The 15,987-nt window shown below is 36.1% G+C and overlaps 1 protein-coding gene across 3 annotated transcripts in view; it reads right to left on the reverse strand.

Annotated features, from left to right (window-relative positions):
• Window positions 1–10,869: 10,869 nt before the first annotated feature.
• LNPK (lunapark, ER junction formation factor) overlaps window positions 10,870–15,987 on the reverse strand; it is a 74,074-nt gene continuing 68,956 nt past the window's right edge. For all 3 annotated transcript variants that reach the window (XM_007074547.3, XM_042994736.1, XM_007074546.3), the window contains one exon: window positions 10,870–11,133. In XM_007074547.3, the coding sequence (XP_007074609.1) occupies window positions 10,898–11,133 (236 nt within the window). In that variant the 3' untranslated portion in view covers window positions 10,870–10,897. The remainder of the gene's footprint in view (window positions 11,134–15,987) is intronic.

The raw sequence follows: 15,987 nt of genomic DNA on the forward strand, positions 1-15,987 counted from the left end.
AGCAGGCATCGGTGGAAAAAAAACAACTCTAACTTCATGACAGTATTGCATGAGCAGGAGATTCGGGGGTGCAGGGACAATTAAAGAACAATCTAGGGGGTGGAACTATAATATTTATAATATCAAAATCCAGTAAGATATCTGTGATCCCTTATAATACCGCATCTCATTTTCAAAATTCAACTTTGCTAGCTTGGCAAATTTTAAGCAATTTGCATGTCTAAAAGAGACCATCGATAAAGCTATTAGCAGTTGGAAAGCATATAGATATAAGACCTATACACTGAACTAGAGTTCCATTTTTATATTAATTTTGCCACCAGCGTGGCATTGCTGCTTTGCACCTGGCATACAGCTTCTGGCCACAGGGATCATTTAAAGGATTCTTTAATGCCCAGAGAAAGGTACTTGAGATTCAATTGATTTTTTTACATCATTAATCCAAATATTACAGTAATGTTAAGTAATATCTTTGATGGCTGTTCCCCTAGAAGAGAGCCGCAGCATGCCTGCTCTATTGACTCATGGTCCAACTTTGAAAATGACATAAGGGCTATGTATTCTCTCCCTGGAAAGATGTGCATGCACATACACAAAATCGTGTAGGAAATTTCTGGAGGTCCTTGGACCCTGTTATCCACCTCTGAACCAGGAAAAAAAAAAAAGTATAGAGAAATAGTGAACTGGCTAATTGAGAAGTGTAGGCGGAGGCAGAAGAAGGGTAGGAAGTAGAAAAAGAGGGTTTCTGTTCTGGGCCACACTTGGCCTAGAATTTCCTATTCTCTACTTTCCACAGCAGCTCTGTGCACTACATATTATTTTTTGATAGCCACAGAAACTAAGGTTCAGAGAGGTTATGTAACATCTCCAAGGTCAGACTGCGGGAAAGTGGCAGAACCAAAATGTGAACCCGGTCTCCTGCCTTTTTTAAGTCCAGCATACGTTTCACTTAGCACTCACTAAGTCAGCTTACTGCTTGCCCATCTTGGGACTTCTCGAGAGAGAACTGAGCTATTAGCCTAAACTCATCCGCTAGACTGGGAACTCCCTGAGAGCAGGGGCCATGCGTCATTCATTTTCCATCTCCTGCGCCTGGCACATAGAAGGCACTCATTAAAGGAGAAATGAATGTATAAATGATCACACTGGAGCGACAATCCCATAGAGAACGGCAGACACTCTCTACAGCTGTGTGTTGCTGCAACATAAAGGTCCCTGTCATCACTAAATACTCCTTTAGATGACCACTGGGAACAGACTTTAATACATTTGAAAACACATGTGGTAAAACGCTTTTGTAAAGAAACAGCATTTAATCCTTTTGAAAAATAACCTACTCATAAAACACAAAACAGCTTTACAACAATCTGCCTAAAATCATCAGGTCAGCAATTAACATCCTCTGGTAGCGAACTACTGCATCATATAAACACCAAACTCATGTGGAAAATAAGTGCATAAATTAGGACTATTTCTAAAGGTACTTAATTCTACAAAATTCATAATAAAAACTCCAATGCGTTTTGTTTTGCTTTTGCAATAATGGCTCTAAAGATGAAAACTAAAGCACCATTTCAATGTACTAAAGGTAATTGCAGCATTTACTGCTCATGTCATGTTGATGTATGACTATGTATCAAAGGTCATCCTTCTGTACTCATACATTATCAAATTTGAAAGCACAGTATTTGATTCTGACCAACCTTTAAACTGCCCACAATGCGTGTGAAAAATAGATGGAGTTCTACCTCGGGTTTTTTGTTTTTTGTTTTTAAATGAACCCATGTTTCGGAAGCAGAAGGGTCAAGAAGCCAGTGGCAAGGTTAGATGTCAGCACTATGAATCCCACACTGTCTTAGCTTATCAATGAGGTCTAGTACAATGATCACAAGCTAAAATTGCTGTACTAATGAAGACAAAGGTCTAAAAAATTAGATGGTACAGGCCCTCTGACGGAGGGCAGTACCTTGTGGGCGATAATGCAGAAATAAGGACATAAATCACTCTTTAGAGACAATAAAACCTATAATGAACAAAGTGAATTGTTTACATGTCTACTGGAGGCCCTGTTAAAAACTGAAGTGGCGACTGCCATACCTCTTGTTACTCATCTAGAACACAGCAGCCCTAAATTCAGCTTCTTTATTAAGACAAATCATCTGCTCCCCACTTCTCCTCTTCCAACTCCTAATACATAGCACGACTGTCCCCACAGACAGTTTAGTAGTTTTGTGCCATCCTACCCTGAAAGGAGTGCTGGATATTCACGCTTGCGTTGAACTATTGCTTACAACCATTTGCTGGGTGGATAAGTCACTCATACCCAAATCTACTAAAACCTGATGCTCTCCCCTTTGGTGGTTGGGGTGTGTGTGGAAGGGTAGGGAGAGGTGGAGAGCAGCAGGAAAGAGAAAATCCCCACACTTTAGTAATGATTGTGGTTGTCTTTCAATACATAAAATACTATTTAATTTCATCAAGCCCAACTACAGGAGATTGCCTACTGAAAAGAAGAAAGATCATACAAACCCACAGAGTCCAAGGTCTTCAAAAACTAAAAGAAAAAAAAAAGTGCTGAAAAGAATCCACAACATCCACCCAAAACATGTTTCAAGCATATCAATTTTATTTCAGCCTGTACTCAGTTTATAAAACTCACAGCATCCTAGTCTAAAACTTCGTGTATTATTTGGTTGTGTGAACAGTCATAATCAAGAATACAAGTTCATTCCAAACATTGAGTCCTTTTGGTTCCTAGGAAAAATATTTTTTAAAAAGCAAGCCACTATAATTTAATAAAATGTGTCAACTCTTGAAAGGTAGGCAAAGGCTTTAGAATTCTTGCTAGAGACAATAAGGCACAAATAGCCTATTTCATTTTTAGAAAAATAAATAACTTAGCCGACTATAATTCACAAAATATGTCATATGAGTGCAAGTTGTAATTAATACTTGCCATGTGCAGTATACAATACCTTTTAATGTTTTTTTTTGAGGCAAGCACTCAGCTTTAAGGTCTCAATTCCAATGACCTATAAAATGAAAGAGGAAATATTCCTAAATTGTATTTTGTGAGCGTGTCTATCCAGACTCCACCAGATACGGTATCAAAAAAGCACCTACTTAATCCAGAAAGGTCCTAAATTAACATCAGTCATAACATTAAATGGGTCAGAAATGAGATAATAAAAATAAACAGAAAAACAAAAAACAAAAAAATACCCCATTTGAAGTTAAATATGAGGTCATAGGGTGGGGAACGTAGAGATCATCGAGAATGGGGGTTAAACCACGTTATTTTATATACAATTTAGAAACCTTGCCCAAACATTGGATTCACGTGAATTAGGGAACAGCTTCCACACTGTAATCCCACCAACTAGCACACTGGTTATCTCCAGTTCGGTTCATTCAGTTACTGAGCATCTATGTTGGGCACTAAGAATATAAAAACAAACGAACCTTCCCCACGCTCAGTGTGCTCACAGTTTCCATATCCTCAAATCTTGAGCTAGTGCTTCTCACTTTCTAGCCACAATTACTTTATTTATTTATTTATTTATTATATTTATTTACAGCCCCAGTGGCTGACCCGGTCAGGTCTCTCACTTACTTATATGAATCGACTCTCTAAACATACATGGAGCAGGCACCACACCAGGTTTTAGTTTTGTTTCGTGTTGTGTTGTTTGAGGAGAGCGCGAGTGAGAAAATACAAATCGGGGGGACACAGCCTGTCCTCAGCGTTCACAATCAAATGAGGGAGGCAGACAGTATAACAAGAGGTCAGGAGACTGTAAGTTACATATGAATGTATAAGGTACAATGAGAACAAAAAGTAACTGCTTAGGAAAGCTGAGGAAGAGGTCACTCAGAAGATTATAAACCGGGGGCTAAAAGAAGTGAGAGTTTAACAAGAATAGCATCATGTAAGCTCAGTGCAGAGCATCTCTCAGAAGCACCAAACACTCATCTGTGGTCAGAGCATAAGGGAGAGCAGTGGGAGAGAAAGCTGGACTAGGGTATCCTCCCAGGCCGCCTAAGGAGTCAGCTGTATACAAAGGAATCTTAGAATAGTTTTTTAAACTTGTGTTTTAGAAAGCTCCTACGGCAATATGGATGGATGAATCAAAAACAAAAATAAAAACAAAAACAAAAAAGACAAAGGAGACTATTGAAATTCACCTAAATTGTGAGGATCGAATTATCTGGCCCTCTCCCTACTCAATAATTCAAAGTTGAGATTTACAGAATTGCCCACACTATAAAATCTGCACGAAGACTACAGCAGTTATTTCCTACTCTGTGTGTGTGTGTGCACTTGCACGCACCCGGGTGTGCATACGACCCATTCAACAGCTAACTTATCGTGTCTTTTACATGCCAGCCACTAGGAATATATTGACAAGTAAAAACAGATAGGGGCCTGCCTTCAAGGAGTTCACAGTCTGGCGTAGGAGACAATGTTATGAAGGAATTTCAAGGGGAGGGTGTGTGAGTAGAGAGACAAGTGTTCAGCTGAGAAGACTGTCCTGAAGAAGCAATACTTGAATGACCACAAAAATATGAGAAATCCAAAAGAACAGTAATCTATTCTTTCACCCAGCAAAAGAGAAGCCTCCCAGATAGCGACTAGGACAAGGACTTAAGGATCCTAGGTTCTGGGGCGCCTGGGTGGCTCAGGTCATGATCTCACCGTTCATGCGTTCGAGCCCTGTGTCCGGCTCTACACTGACAGTGGACGGCCTGCTTGGGATTCTTTCCCCGTCCTCTCTCCCTACCCGTCCTCCCCCTCATACTCTTTCTTTCAAAATAAACTTTTAAAAAAAAGGGTTAAAAAAAAAATCCTAGGTTCTGATTCCATTTACAACATCCATAAACTAAGAGGTCTTGGGGAATTAATTTAATTCCTGCTTGATAAGATTTCACCTCCTCACATGGTTGTAAGAGATGTATGTGAAAGTATCTAGCACCCAGGGCCTGACCAGGAGCAGGTATTCAAAAAATGTTAAGTCCCCACTTTCTTCACCCTCCAAAATCAGACTAAGATAAAAATATTTATTTTCACAAAAATAAATTATTTTCCCTAGTTTTCCTAAATCAAATGCCAGGGATCTGGTAAAAGTCTTTGGCAGCTGAAAATTTGGCCTGTTCCCATATAATCCTGGAATAAGAACTTAAAAAAACTAATTTATGAAGGAGATTTTTGAGAATACATTTTAATCTTCTCAGAGCTCTTCCAACTTCTACCATTTTTGCTGCCAAAGAAAAAAGAAAGGTATAAATATTAAAAAAAAAAAAAAAAAAAAAAAACCTAGAGAAAAATGAAGCAGAAAATCTAGGTTGTAAAAAACATCAAATAATATAGAATTATATAAGTGGATAGTGTTTTCTTCTCCTAAAGTCTACAAGTAGTATAAATTAAACCACATAGCAGGACCTCTGGACAAAGAATGGAAAATTAAGTGGAAGCTAAGTTTCACACAAAGGCAAACTAAAGGGCACTTGGGGGGGATACCTACTATCCAATAAATTCAACAATTTTTTTTAAATTTTTTTTTAATGTTTATTTATTTTTGAGACAGAGAGAGACAGAGCGTGAACGGGGGAGGGTCAGAGAGAGGGAGACACAGAATCTGAAACAGGCTCCAGGCTCTGAGCTGTCAGCACAGAGCCCGACGCGGGGCTCGAACTCACGGACTGCGAGATCGCGAGATCGTGACCTGAGCTGAAGTCGGACACTTAACCGACTGAGCCACCCAGGCGCCCCACCCCAACAATTTTTAAAAAAACATTTTTAAATAGTATCAAAGTAGAAAATGTAGATTCACTTCTGAGGAGGAAAGAAATTAGGTTGAGACAAATTAATAGTTTATGGAGCAATAAAATTTAGTAAGGTTTTTATTCTTTTTAATTTTTACTCTTATGTTTGTATTCTAATAAACGTACTCTGCTCTGTTTATAAATTTTTCTAAATTCAGAGCCTGAATACATTTACTTATCAGCTAGGTGGAGTTAATAAATTTAGATCTTCAATAAGTTTGAAACAGGAGTGCTTGGGTAGCTCAATCGGTTGAGAGCTTGAGTGTCTAACTCTTGATTTTGGCTCAGGTCATGATCTTACACTCGTGAGGCTGAGCCCTGTGTCAGGCTCCAAGCTCACCATGCTGAGCATGGGGCCTGCTTGGGATTCTCTCTGCCCCTCCCCCCATTCACTCGCACATACCCACGCACTCTGTCTCTCAAAATAAACATTAAAAAAAAAAAAAAAAAAACACTTTGAAACAAGTCAAATTACAAACTAAGATTTAGCAGATCATCAATTCATGATCATCTTTATATATATTAATAGTTATTTTGGAGTCCATAAACTATATCTAAATCTCTACAATTTTTACAATGAATTGAAGTTATACCATATAATAACTTACCACATTATTTTCTTCCGATTTTCTAAAGCAGCTCTGTTCTCCATGATTGTTTCAAAATAGCCAGTCACAATTCTGTAAATTACCCCCATTCTTTGACCCTTTGACTGATTTGCACACGATCTAACAGGTAGTATTATAATTTTGCAAAGTAATATTAGAAAAAAATAAGAAAACAGGTTACATTTTTAAAGTAATCTTAAACTCTAACACTATTATTGATTGGCAGTGTAAAATGGATGGTTCAGTGTAAAGTATCCTGCATTAAGAGCTGAGATCTGAGTTCCAGCTTGGTTTAGATGCTAGCTACTCCTGTGACATTAAATCATTTAGCTTTTCTGACACACTCAGCATATAATACTTAATGACAATCATTATATAATTAGAATATCTCTCCCTTTCTCTCTGTCTCACACACAAAAACACATATACACTCAAAGCTGTAACTCTCCTGACTCAGTCGTGTTCTCCATAACATTGTGTATCTAATGCATAAAATGCAAAAGACAAATTTCAGCAATAAAAGGCATAGGTTAACAACTAGCAAAATTTCCAAATGTGGGTTCTATTAGTATTTTGATGCAATTTGGCAACTATTTATTGAGTGTCCCCATGTCTGTGTGAGTGGGAGGATATCCCAAGCACGGGAAGAGGAAGCTAGGGGATTATAAAAAAAACTTTGCATATGCAAACCACAGAAAACATTAGGACAGCTACATTAGAAGTGGGACGGGGAGGGGAGCGGGGAGACCGGAGAACAATGGCAATAGTTGTGTTCTAGAAGCAAAATTACACAGGCTCTGTTGGCCCGATCAGTAAGTTTGAACCGCATCCCAAGAACAAGGAGGAATCATTGAACAGTTTAAGCAATGGTAGCAGGATTCCTTTTCCAATTCTGAAAATTCATTCGGGCTATAGTGCACATCATAAATAGCAAGTGGGCAAGACTGAAGATAGAAACCAGTGAAGAGACAGTTTGGAGATAATGGAAGCCTGAATTAGAAGGCAGCACAACAGTAATTAAGAGCAAGACTTCTGAAGTAATTTGCCTACATTCAAATCCCAGATTTTCCATTGCCCAAGTTGCTTACTCTCTCTACAGCTCAGGTTTCTCATCTATAATCCAGAAATAAAAATCCTCACAGGGTTATGCCAAAGAACAAATAAAATAAGATACATACAACAGTTAGCATGTTGCCTGGCACAGAGTAAGAATGCAAATGTTTTATTATCATTTATTGACGTAATGTTAATGGGATGGAAAAATGAGAAAATAACTCGAAGATGTTTTGGAGACAGAAACTGACAGTGAAGATATAAGAAAAAGGGGGAAAGGGTTGAATGGGCACTGTAGTTCAAACACATAATGTTTGAAAGTTTTGAAGGTCTGAAGGAGAAAATGGTGTTCGTTTTTTGATATACTGATTGTAAGAGACATTAAGAAGGCAGGTAAATATATCTCTCTGAAGTGAAGCAAACAGATCAAGGCTGGAGATTTGAGAATCAGAGAGACAGGTGTTAATTAAATTCATGGGGTTGATGATCCTCCAGGGACAGAATATGCAGAGTGAAAAAATGCTGGCACTAGGTAGAAGCTATGGAACACCAGTATTTAATGGGCACACAGGGAAAGAGAAAGGACGCTGAGAGAAAGGGGCCAGGGTGTGAGAGGTCAAAAGCCAAAACAACAAAAGAAAGTGTTTCAAACCAAGGGGAATGCTCAGCAATGTCAATACTGTCAAACAGTGAAATAAGTTAAGGACTGAGCGTTTTCACTGGATTTAGCAACAAGTTATTCATTCACATAATGAATATGTGTCAAACACTGTGTTAGACCTGGAGATACAGCCATGCATAAGACAAAAAAAGAGCCTTGCACACACAGATTTTATGTTGCGAAGGCAGACAGTAAACTGGTAAACAAATAAAATACTGGAAGTGTCCAATAGTAGAGATTAAGTGATATGACAGAAAGCAACAGGCAGAGGCCAGCTTTAGACCAGGAATGTAAGAGCGTACCTCTCTGAGAAGAGACCATTTAAGCGGAGACCTAATGCAGGAACAGGCTTAGCGTGGTCACAGAATTGGAAGGGCCCGTGAAGCTGTAGCAAATGGTGGAAGAGGCATGGAGGGGTAGCAGCCAGACCATGTTTGTAGATCATGCTGAGGACACAGTGAGAAGAGTTTAGAAAATATCTGTTGAGCATTTCTTAGTAGGGAAGCTCACTCTAGCTAATGGCACTCAATAGTTTGTTTTTCCTAGCCTCAATAGTAGTTTCTTATAGTAGTCTTAAGAATCGGAACATTTTACCACTCTCGCAAACCATTAACTACTTATTACAATATCAGAATAACCTTTTCTGTTTTCAAGCGTACTATACAATCACTATACAATGGGTAAGCATGTTACCCATTGCATTAATTTGACTAATCCCCTTTTAACCTTCTTCCACATTTCTTGCAAAGTTATTTCTCATAATATTTGCTTGATTCTATCATTAAGTTATATTTCTCTGAAATACTCCTCATTTTCAAGCAATGTATATCAGAATTTGAATGTTTTAAAACAAGACGACTCAACAAGATGTTACTAAAATATTTATGAGCCCATAACGTACAAAATCTGATGGATTCACTCCCCCCACCCCAAAAAATTACATTCAGAGATGATATTCCACAGCTTCAGGTTCCTATTTCCTTAATCTATGTGTTTCTATACATGTATAAGATAGAGAAAAGCTGATGCAGAGAATACTGGCTTGATTCTGAGCAGCTGAATTCTATGTTCACATTATTTTTTCATTTCCTTATTTGCAAGAGGAAGAATTTATAGCCCTTCATATTTCACAAGGATATCAATAATATAAATGCTACCATCTGCTTAATTATCTATGAATAATAGGCATATTATACAAATTATTTCTCACCTTCCCTATACTCCAACAAGTAGGTACCATACTTCCCATTTTACAGTTGAAAAACCAGTCTCAGGTTGAGTTACTTGCCCAAGACTGCAGAGCTGAAATTTAAAGCGTTTTGTAATCTCAAAAACTCTGGTCCCTGTGCCATAACGCCTCAGACTATTAACAGATTGGGTTCATTAAAATACCTATCATATATAAGATATTAAATCATAAATATGAATTTTTTAATAACAAATATTATTTTATTAAATTTTTAATAAACTACGTACAATTTAGAAATATTTCCCATATGTACCATTCCTGTATATGCTTCCCTTTGGCATAACTTGATTTCAATTTTTTGAATAATGGAGAAGAAAGATAAAAGGAAAATAAGATCACCAACCACACTGTATGCAAGGTATGAGAATTACCATTCTGGGTCTAATTTTTTGCCAGTTAATACATATATTAAACCCAATGAACTACTAGTAACTACCTATTCTCACAATACTTATTTGTCTCTCAAAATAAAAAATTACAAATGGCTTAAGGTTTTCCCGAATCAGGAAACTCTAATCTCTGATTAGAACGTCTACATGTCACTATTTCTCTGAGTTTGAAAGGCAATTGGTCTGAACAGAAGCATCAAAATTTGCTCTCAGGAGAGTCTATGGACTAATTTTATTGTGAGCTCCCCTTACTAAGATTTTTCAGATAGCCAAGTCATCTACCAAGACACTGTCTGAAGAAGTCTAGATATTTAACAAAAAGAAACTGCTGCCAGATCATCTTTATTTTCCTTAACAATACACACACAAGAGCACAAAATTCACTTATAATATCACCATTATTTTACAAGTATAAATAATGCTCAGAATTCAAGTACAGTCAAGTGCAGAGATATTTCCTATATGTTAATATGTAAACATAAGCTAATTATATACATCATGTGCCTTTGGCCCAGCTGCAAAATAAGAAACATCAAAAAGAAACACTGCACTTGACTGTTGTTCAGTTGCATTCTTACTGAGAATTCGTACCAATGCCTATATAGTTATTTGTAACTTTCATACCACTTAATGTAAATGCCTAAATAGACATTTCCCCTCCTGGAAAATATCTCAAGAATTAAAATTTTATCCATTTTTGATAATGAATTATTTAAAATCTTAATTGGGTTTCATTCCTTAAAACGAACACTATTAGAACTTACTCATAACCAAAGTTCTTCCTATGTCAAAATGGGTATTATTTACAGGTCACACATAGAGAAAACAAGAATGCTATGTTTGTTTACTTTTAGAATGGAAGAAAACATCTAAACGCTGGCTAAACAGTGTGGGTCTTTGTACATTCCAAAGGATCTTCCTTTAGTGATATCACTTGCCTTTAATTTAATACCCAGTAGCTACAATTCTGACATATTGAAATAGCTAAGTAATCTGAATTCAAATGATATCAAGCACATCCTTAGAGGGGAAAAAAAGAAAGCAGCACCTAAAAAGCAGTAACTGACATCAACAAGTCTACGAATGTCCAGTGGAAGGCACGTGGAAGCATTTACTACACTGCCATCAAAGATTCTCCACTGAGTTCAGGATTCGGAATAGAATCCACTCTGGGAACTGTTGATTTGGCTTCATTCACCGAGGTCTCCTCATTCTCGGTCTCTTGTCTCTCCTCTGGGTCCTCTGTGCCAGAAATTTTTTCAATCCCTTGGTTTGTCTGCTCTGTATCTGATATTTTCTGATCTGTCTGCTCTGTACTGTTATCAAGAACATCTTGTTCTTCTAAAGATTCTGAAAAGATAAAGAGTCAAGATTTTAGGCATACCCAAATGTTAACACTGCTAAATAAGATAAACAAAAGATAAGCCCACACATACATGAACTAAGAAACAGAAGAATGGTCTAACATTATCCTTAAAATCTTTTAAAATATGTACTTAACTCCTTGTAGCATACCCATATATGAGTTGGTATGAATGAAGGATGAAAAAAAACAATTTGGGGAAAACAAATGCATAAACACACTTTTACCCAAAGCCCTATATTTTCCTAAAATTTAGCAACTTTCACAATATTCAGGAAATTTCGTAAAGATGTATTTGAAAGTTAAATGTCCAAATAAAGCAAACTAAGTTCCAACAGATTTATGTGCCATAAGAAAACAGTACAGCAAATGAGGCCAATGTATTAACTCCCAGATCATGTTTCTTGAAAGAACTATGTCCCTGGCACCCAGGCAACCCTGTAAACAATAAATGTGTGTGTGTGTGTGTGTGTGTGTGTGTGTGTGTGTGTGTGTGTGTGTGTAGGCTGTGCTATTCCCCACACTGATTTGCATCTCTATTATCCAAAGACTGGGGTGATCTGGATCTACCTTTTCCCATGAAAAGTCTCCCTTCAACCCTCTGCAAGACAAGTTCTCAGGATTTAAACCTCTGGGTCAGAATATACTATATACCTAGAATACTAAGAGAAGGGAAGGGTCTTTGGCCCCTGTCGCCATAGTAGAAGCTAAGGGAGGGTCTTGGTTCCTACCTGAAAATTTACTCCCTTTAAACTCTCTTTTGAGTTTCATTAAACTCAAATCCCTAATAATAATTATTATTATTTTATTCAATAAAGTCCCTTTAATTCTTTAAAGTTTAAAAAAATTAAATGCCAGTGGGGAGGGGCAGATGTCAGAAGCAGAAAGCTTTGGGCCTCTTATTTTCCAAGTCAAAAATAAAAATCTAGCTTTTGTTTTTTGTAATAGATAGTAACAAATATCCTTGCTAGGAGAAATATCGTTAAATCACATCAGCTAAACAAATAAGCAGATTTTATTATGCTCATACAAGATCCCTTACGATACACTACAAATGTTATTAATTCAAAAAATCAGAGGAAAAACCAGTTTACGTTAGTAAAAAGTTCAAGTTCAAGTTTAGTTCCTTTACAGTACAGGTCAGAGTCTTGCTAAATAAATAAAATTAGTTAATAGTTTTGCAAAGAAATTATGTGCTGTATGCACACAGAAATGTGAAGGTCTTACAAAGTCGTGGTTTACCATTATCAGTTTTAATAAATACAAATTATCTATATTTCACATATATAGTAATTATGTAATTACATATATAGTAATTCACATAAAGTAATTATGTCTTTAAACATATCTTGGACTATAGTTTACAGAATTAGTTACAACCTCCTTCCCTCTTTCATATATAGAATGAAAGGCCAAAATTCCACAGTTGGGAACATCCAAGTTAATGAGGTTTTACTGTATGAAAATTCACATGATCCCCAAAAGTAGTGAGTAATGTTCACAAATCCTATTTATGTCAAATGTCACAAAAATGCTATTCTCATCTTAAAAGGAACTGAAAATGGCATTGCTGTACCACTTGGAATCTTCCAAAACTCAAGGTAGAAAGGCAGTAGATTGTTTGAGTTTTGTTATATGAATGTTCCAGTGCATAAAGGAAAAGCAGAAAGTACATACGAAACTCTCTAAACATGTACAGAGCATTTCTGCCACAAGGGCAAGCAAGTTCTTCAGTGGAAAACTTCAGGAGTTGCCAACCATTTGTAATTCTACCCTCTCAGAAATTATCCAGGGTAGAATTCTAAGACTCATGGTTTTCCACAACTCTCTGGCCATTGAGAGTTCTTACTTGCCAAGAACTTTACAATTTGTTGTATTTTAGAAAGCCTTCTGGAAAAAAAAAAAAAACACAAAACAAAACAATAAAGCCACACAAAATGAAAAGAAAAAGCTCAGAATCCGGGACTCACCAATAAATGTGTTTAAGTGAATAGAGGCCCATGTAATTTGTCACATTGTCTGACCAACTGCCTCAGTACTGAACTTAAACAGAAGTACTCAAGTTGATTGTTTATCATCTTAAAGCTTTGTCATGTAACTATTTTCAGAAGCAGACACATCATTGGTCAAATCCAATTTAATTAAAAAATTCTGGGGTCTTAAAGCAGATAACACAAAAAGAAGTACTACAATACTTAAATTTTTAAATGTCTATTAAGATGAATTCTAAGAAATACCATGGGCTATCATAATTAGAAAATGACATCGGGGCGCCTGGGTGGCTCAGTCAGTTAAGCAACCAACTTCAGCTCAGGTGATGATCTTGCAGTTTGTGAGTTCAAGCCTCATGTCGGGCTCTGTGCTGACAACTCAGAGCCTGGAGCCTACTTCAGATTCTGTGTCTCCCACTCTCTCTACCCCTCCCCTGCTCACCCTCTGTGTCTCTCTGTCTCTCAAAAATAAATATTAAAGAAAAAAAATTTTTAATTAAAAAAAAGAAAATGACATCACACACAAAGTTTGCTTGTCAATACTGTATCATATTGCAAAGAATACACAGAATACTAAAAATTGGTGAAATTATGGGTAGGGCTTGAAAATAATCAAAAAGCTATTAATGACTACTTCTCCTCTCCCAGGTTAATTTGCAGAAAAGTCATTTTAAGAATAGTAATACTACAGAAAAACCAGTATGTGTCATGATGCCTATATTGCAGACATAAGTCTAAATGACATAAATATTCGATTTTTAGGTGCCAATGCCATTTTGTGAAAAGTCATCCAAACAAGATTTAAGTGAATTAGGTGTACAAGATTAACAGAGAATTACGTGTTTAATAACTAAACCACAGGGCTTTATAATAAGATCATTAAATGTATTCTAAATTTACTTTATTTCTATGGGAGAATATCATTTGCCTATTCTAATAAAAACAGCAAATTTTTTCTGCAAAGTTGTAGTTTAAAATAGCTTGGTGGTAAAAAATACATTACAAAAGATGTCAACATCTGGGCAGAAAATACTAAAAAAGAAACCAGCCTGTGTGTTTACACTAATTAAACAGGCCTCTTCTCCCCTGTGCAAAACCAATTTAACACCAAAATTAAAACAAAGTTACCTGAATGACCTATGTAAGAAAATTTTAAAAATCAGTTTCGGCAAGCATAATGTTAAGAAACCAACATATCACAATCATAAAACAAAAATGACCCATGGAATTTGTTCCTTCCCCCACTCCTACCCCCTGCCCCACTCTCACCTCAGTATCTTTGAGAGAGAAGCTTTCTCTACCAAATTGTAACAACTGGCTTCCAGTTGGTTTGGGCAAAGCCTCCACTCAGCTAGACAACTCAAACTCATAACACTGAGTATAACTGTATAACAAATACCAATGCCTCATCTATAAACCATGCACATGCAAAAACATGTAAGAACATCACCTTACTTTTAGGTTTTTATTCTAGCTCTTGAAAGAATAATTTTCTAAGAAAACTAAAGAATAGTCTAGCAAAACAAATTCATGTATTTCCTTTAGAAATATATAATTTCCACAGGGAAAAAAACCCCACGATTCTATTTAGTTTATGCCTTTGAAAACCCTTCATATTTTAGTGGATTCATTTAGATTCTTACTTTTTATTCCTTTTACAATAACAAAAATTTGTCTTGCTAATGCATCAAACTTTTGCCTTGCCCACACATCAGTACCCACTATATGTGTAAAACTTACCCAAAGGAGAATTTGTTCAAATAAAATGAACAGTTTGTCTTTGAACTAACTCATAGGTTTTAAGCAAAGCAGTTTTTACAAGATTTTTCTGCCTTCAGGAAAATGGTCAACTTATATTAAGGAACAAAGACATGAATCCCATCTCATCTCAAAACTTAACCCAATAGTTCAATGAATAAAATTCAATTAAATAAAAACCACCTATGAGAAAATAACTCATAATGAGCAATAGAATATTGTTTAACAATAGTACTGTTATTTAGCATTGGTAAAAAAAAAATCCATTAGATGAGTAAGAAATGTCATTATTAGGCAACAATGTAAAACTATTAGGTGAAGGCGTTTTAGAAAAGAGAATCAGAAGGGCATAAGATCTCTATGTCTAAAACAAACATGCAAAAACATCCTATAGGCAAATATACACCTTGAGGAAGTTGTACATAATTAAATATCAACAAAGGTACAAGCTTTTTGGATCTGATAAATACACAGAATTCAACAAAGTTTACATTATCAAATAGTTCAATTTCCTAGAGCCTCACAACAAACAACACTAAAAATAGAATTTTCTCTAGTTTAACATACCTAACAGTAACAGTATATTGCTTAAAAGAAAAAAGCAGAAATCAATTACCAAAATAAATTTCACCTTAAATGAATTTTACTATTTTTGATAATATTGATTAAAGGTCATGAGTTTTATTATTAGCAAATTATTTCCAATTAAGTAAAAGCTATTTTTTATTAAAATAATTACATATGAGCTAGACAAATACAACTGAGCAATTAGAACAACATTAACATTTTTCAAACATGCTAACCTAAAATCACCGTACTGGTACACTAACAATACAGAAATCTCTTTTTCTAATTATTATCATAGTTAACAAAAAAGAATGCTACATATCAAGTATTCTGGAAAGCACATTTTAACAAAGCAAAACTGATAAACCACTTTAATGTGGCTTAGCGGAGATTCAGGTATTATTGCACCACTCATTTAGCCATTAAAGAAACCCAGTAACCTAAAAGTACTTCATTACTTTGGCATACCACATCTAGTATGCTCCTAGATAAAAAGAAAATCCATAGTCCTAACTTCTTGTGTTT

The sequence above is a fragment of the Panthera tigris genome, chromosome C1, assembly GCF_018350195.1.
Source record: "Panthera tigris isolate Pti1 chromosome C1, P.tigris_Pti1_mat1.1, whole genome shotgun sequence".
Lineage (NCBI taxonomy): Eukaryota > Metazoa > Chordata > Mammalia > Carnivora > Felidae > Panthera > Panthera tigris.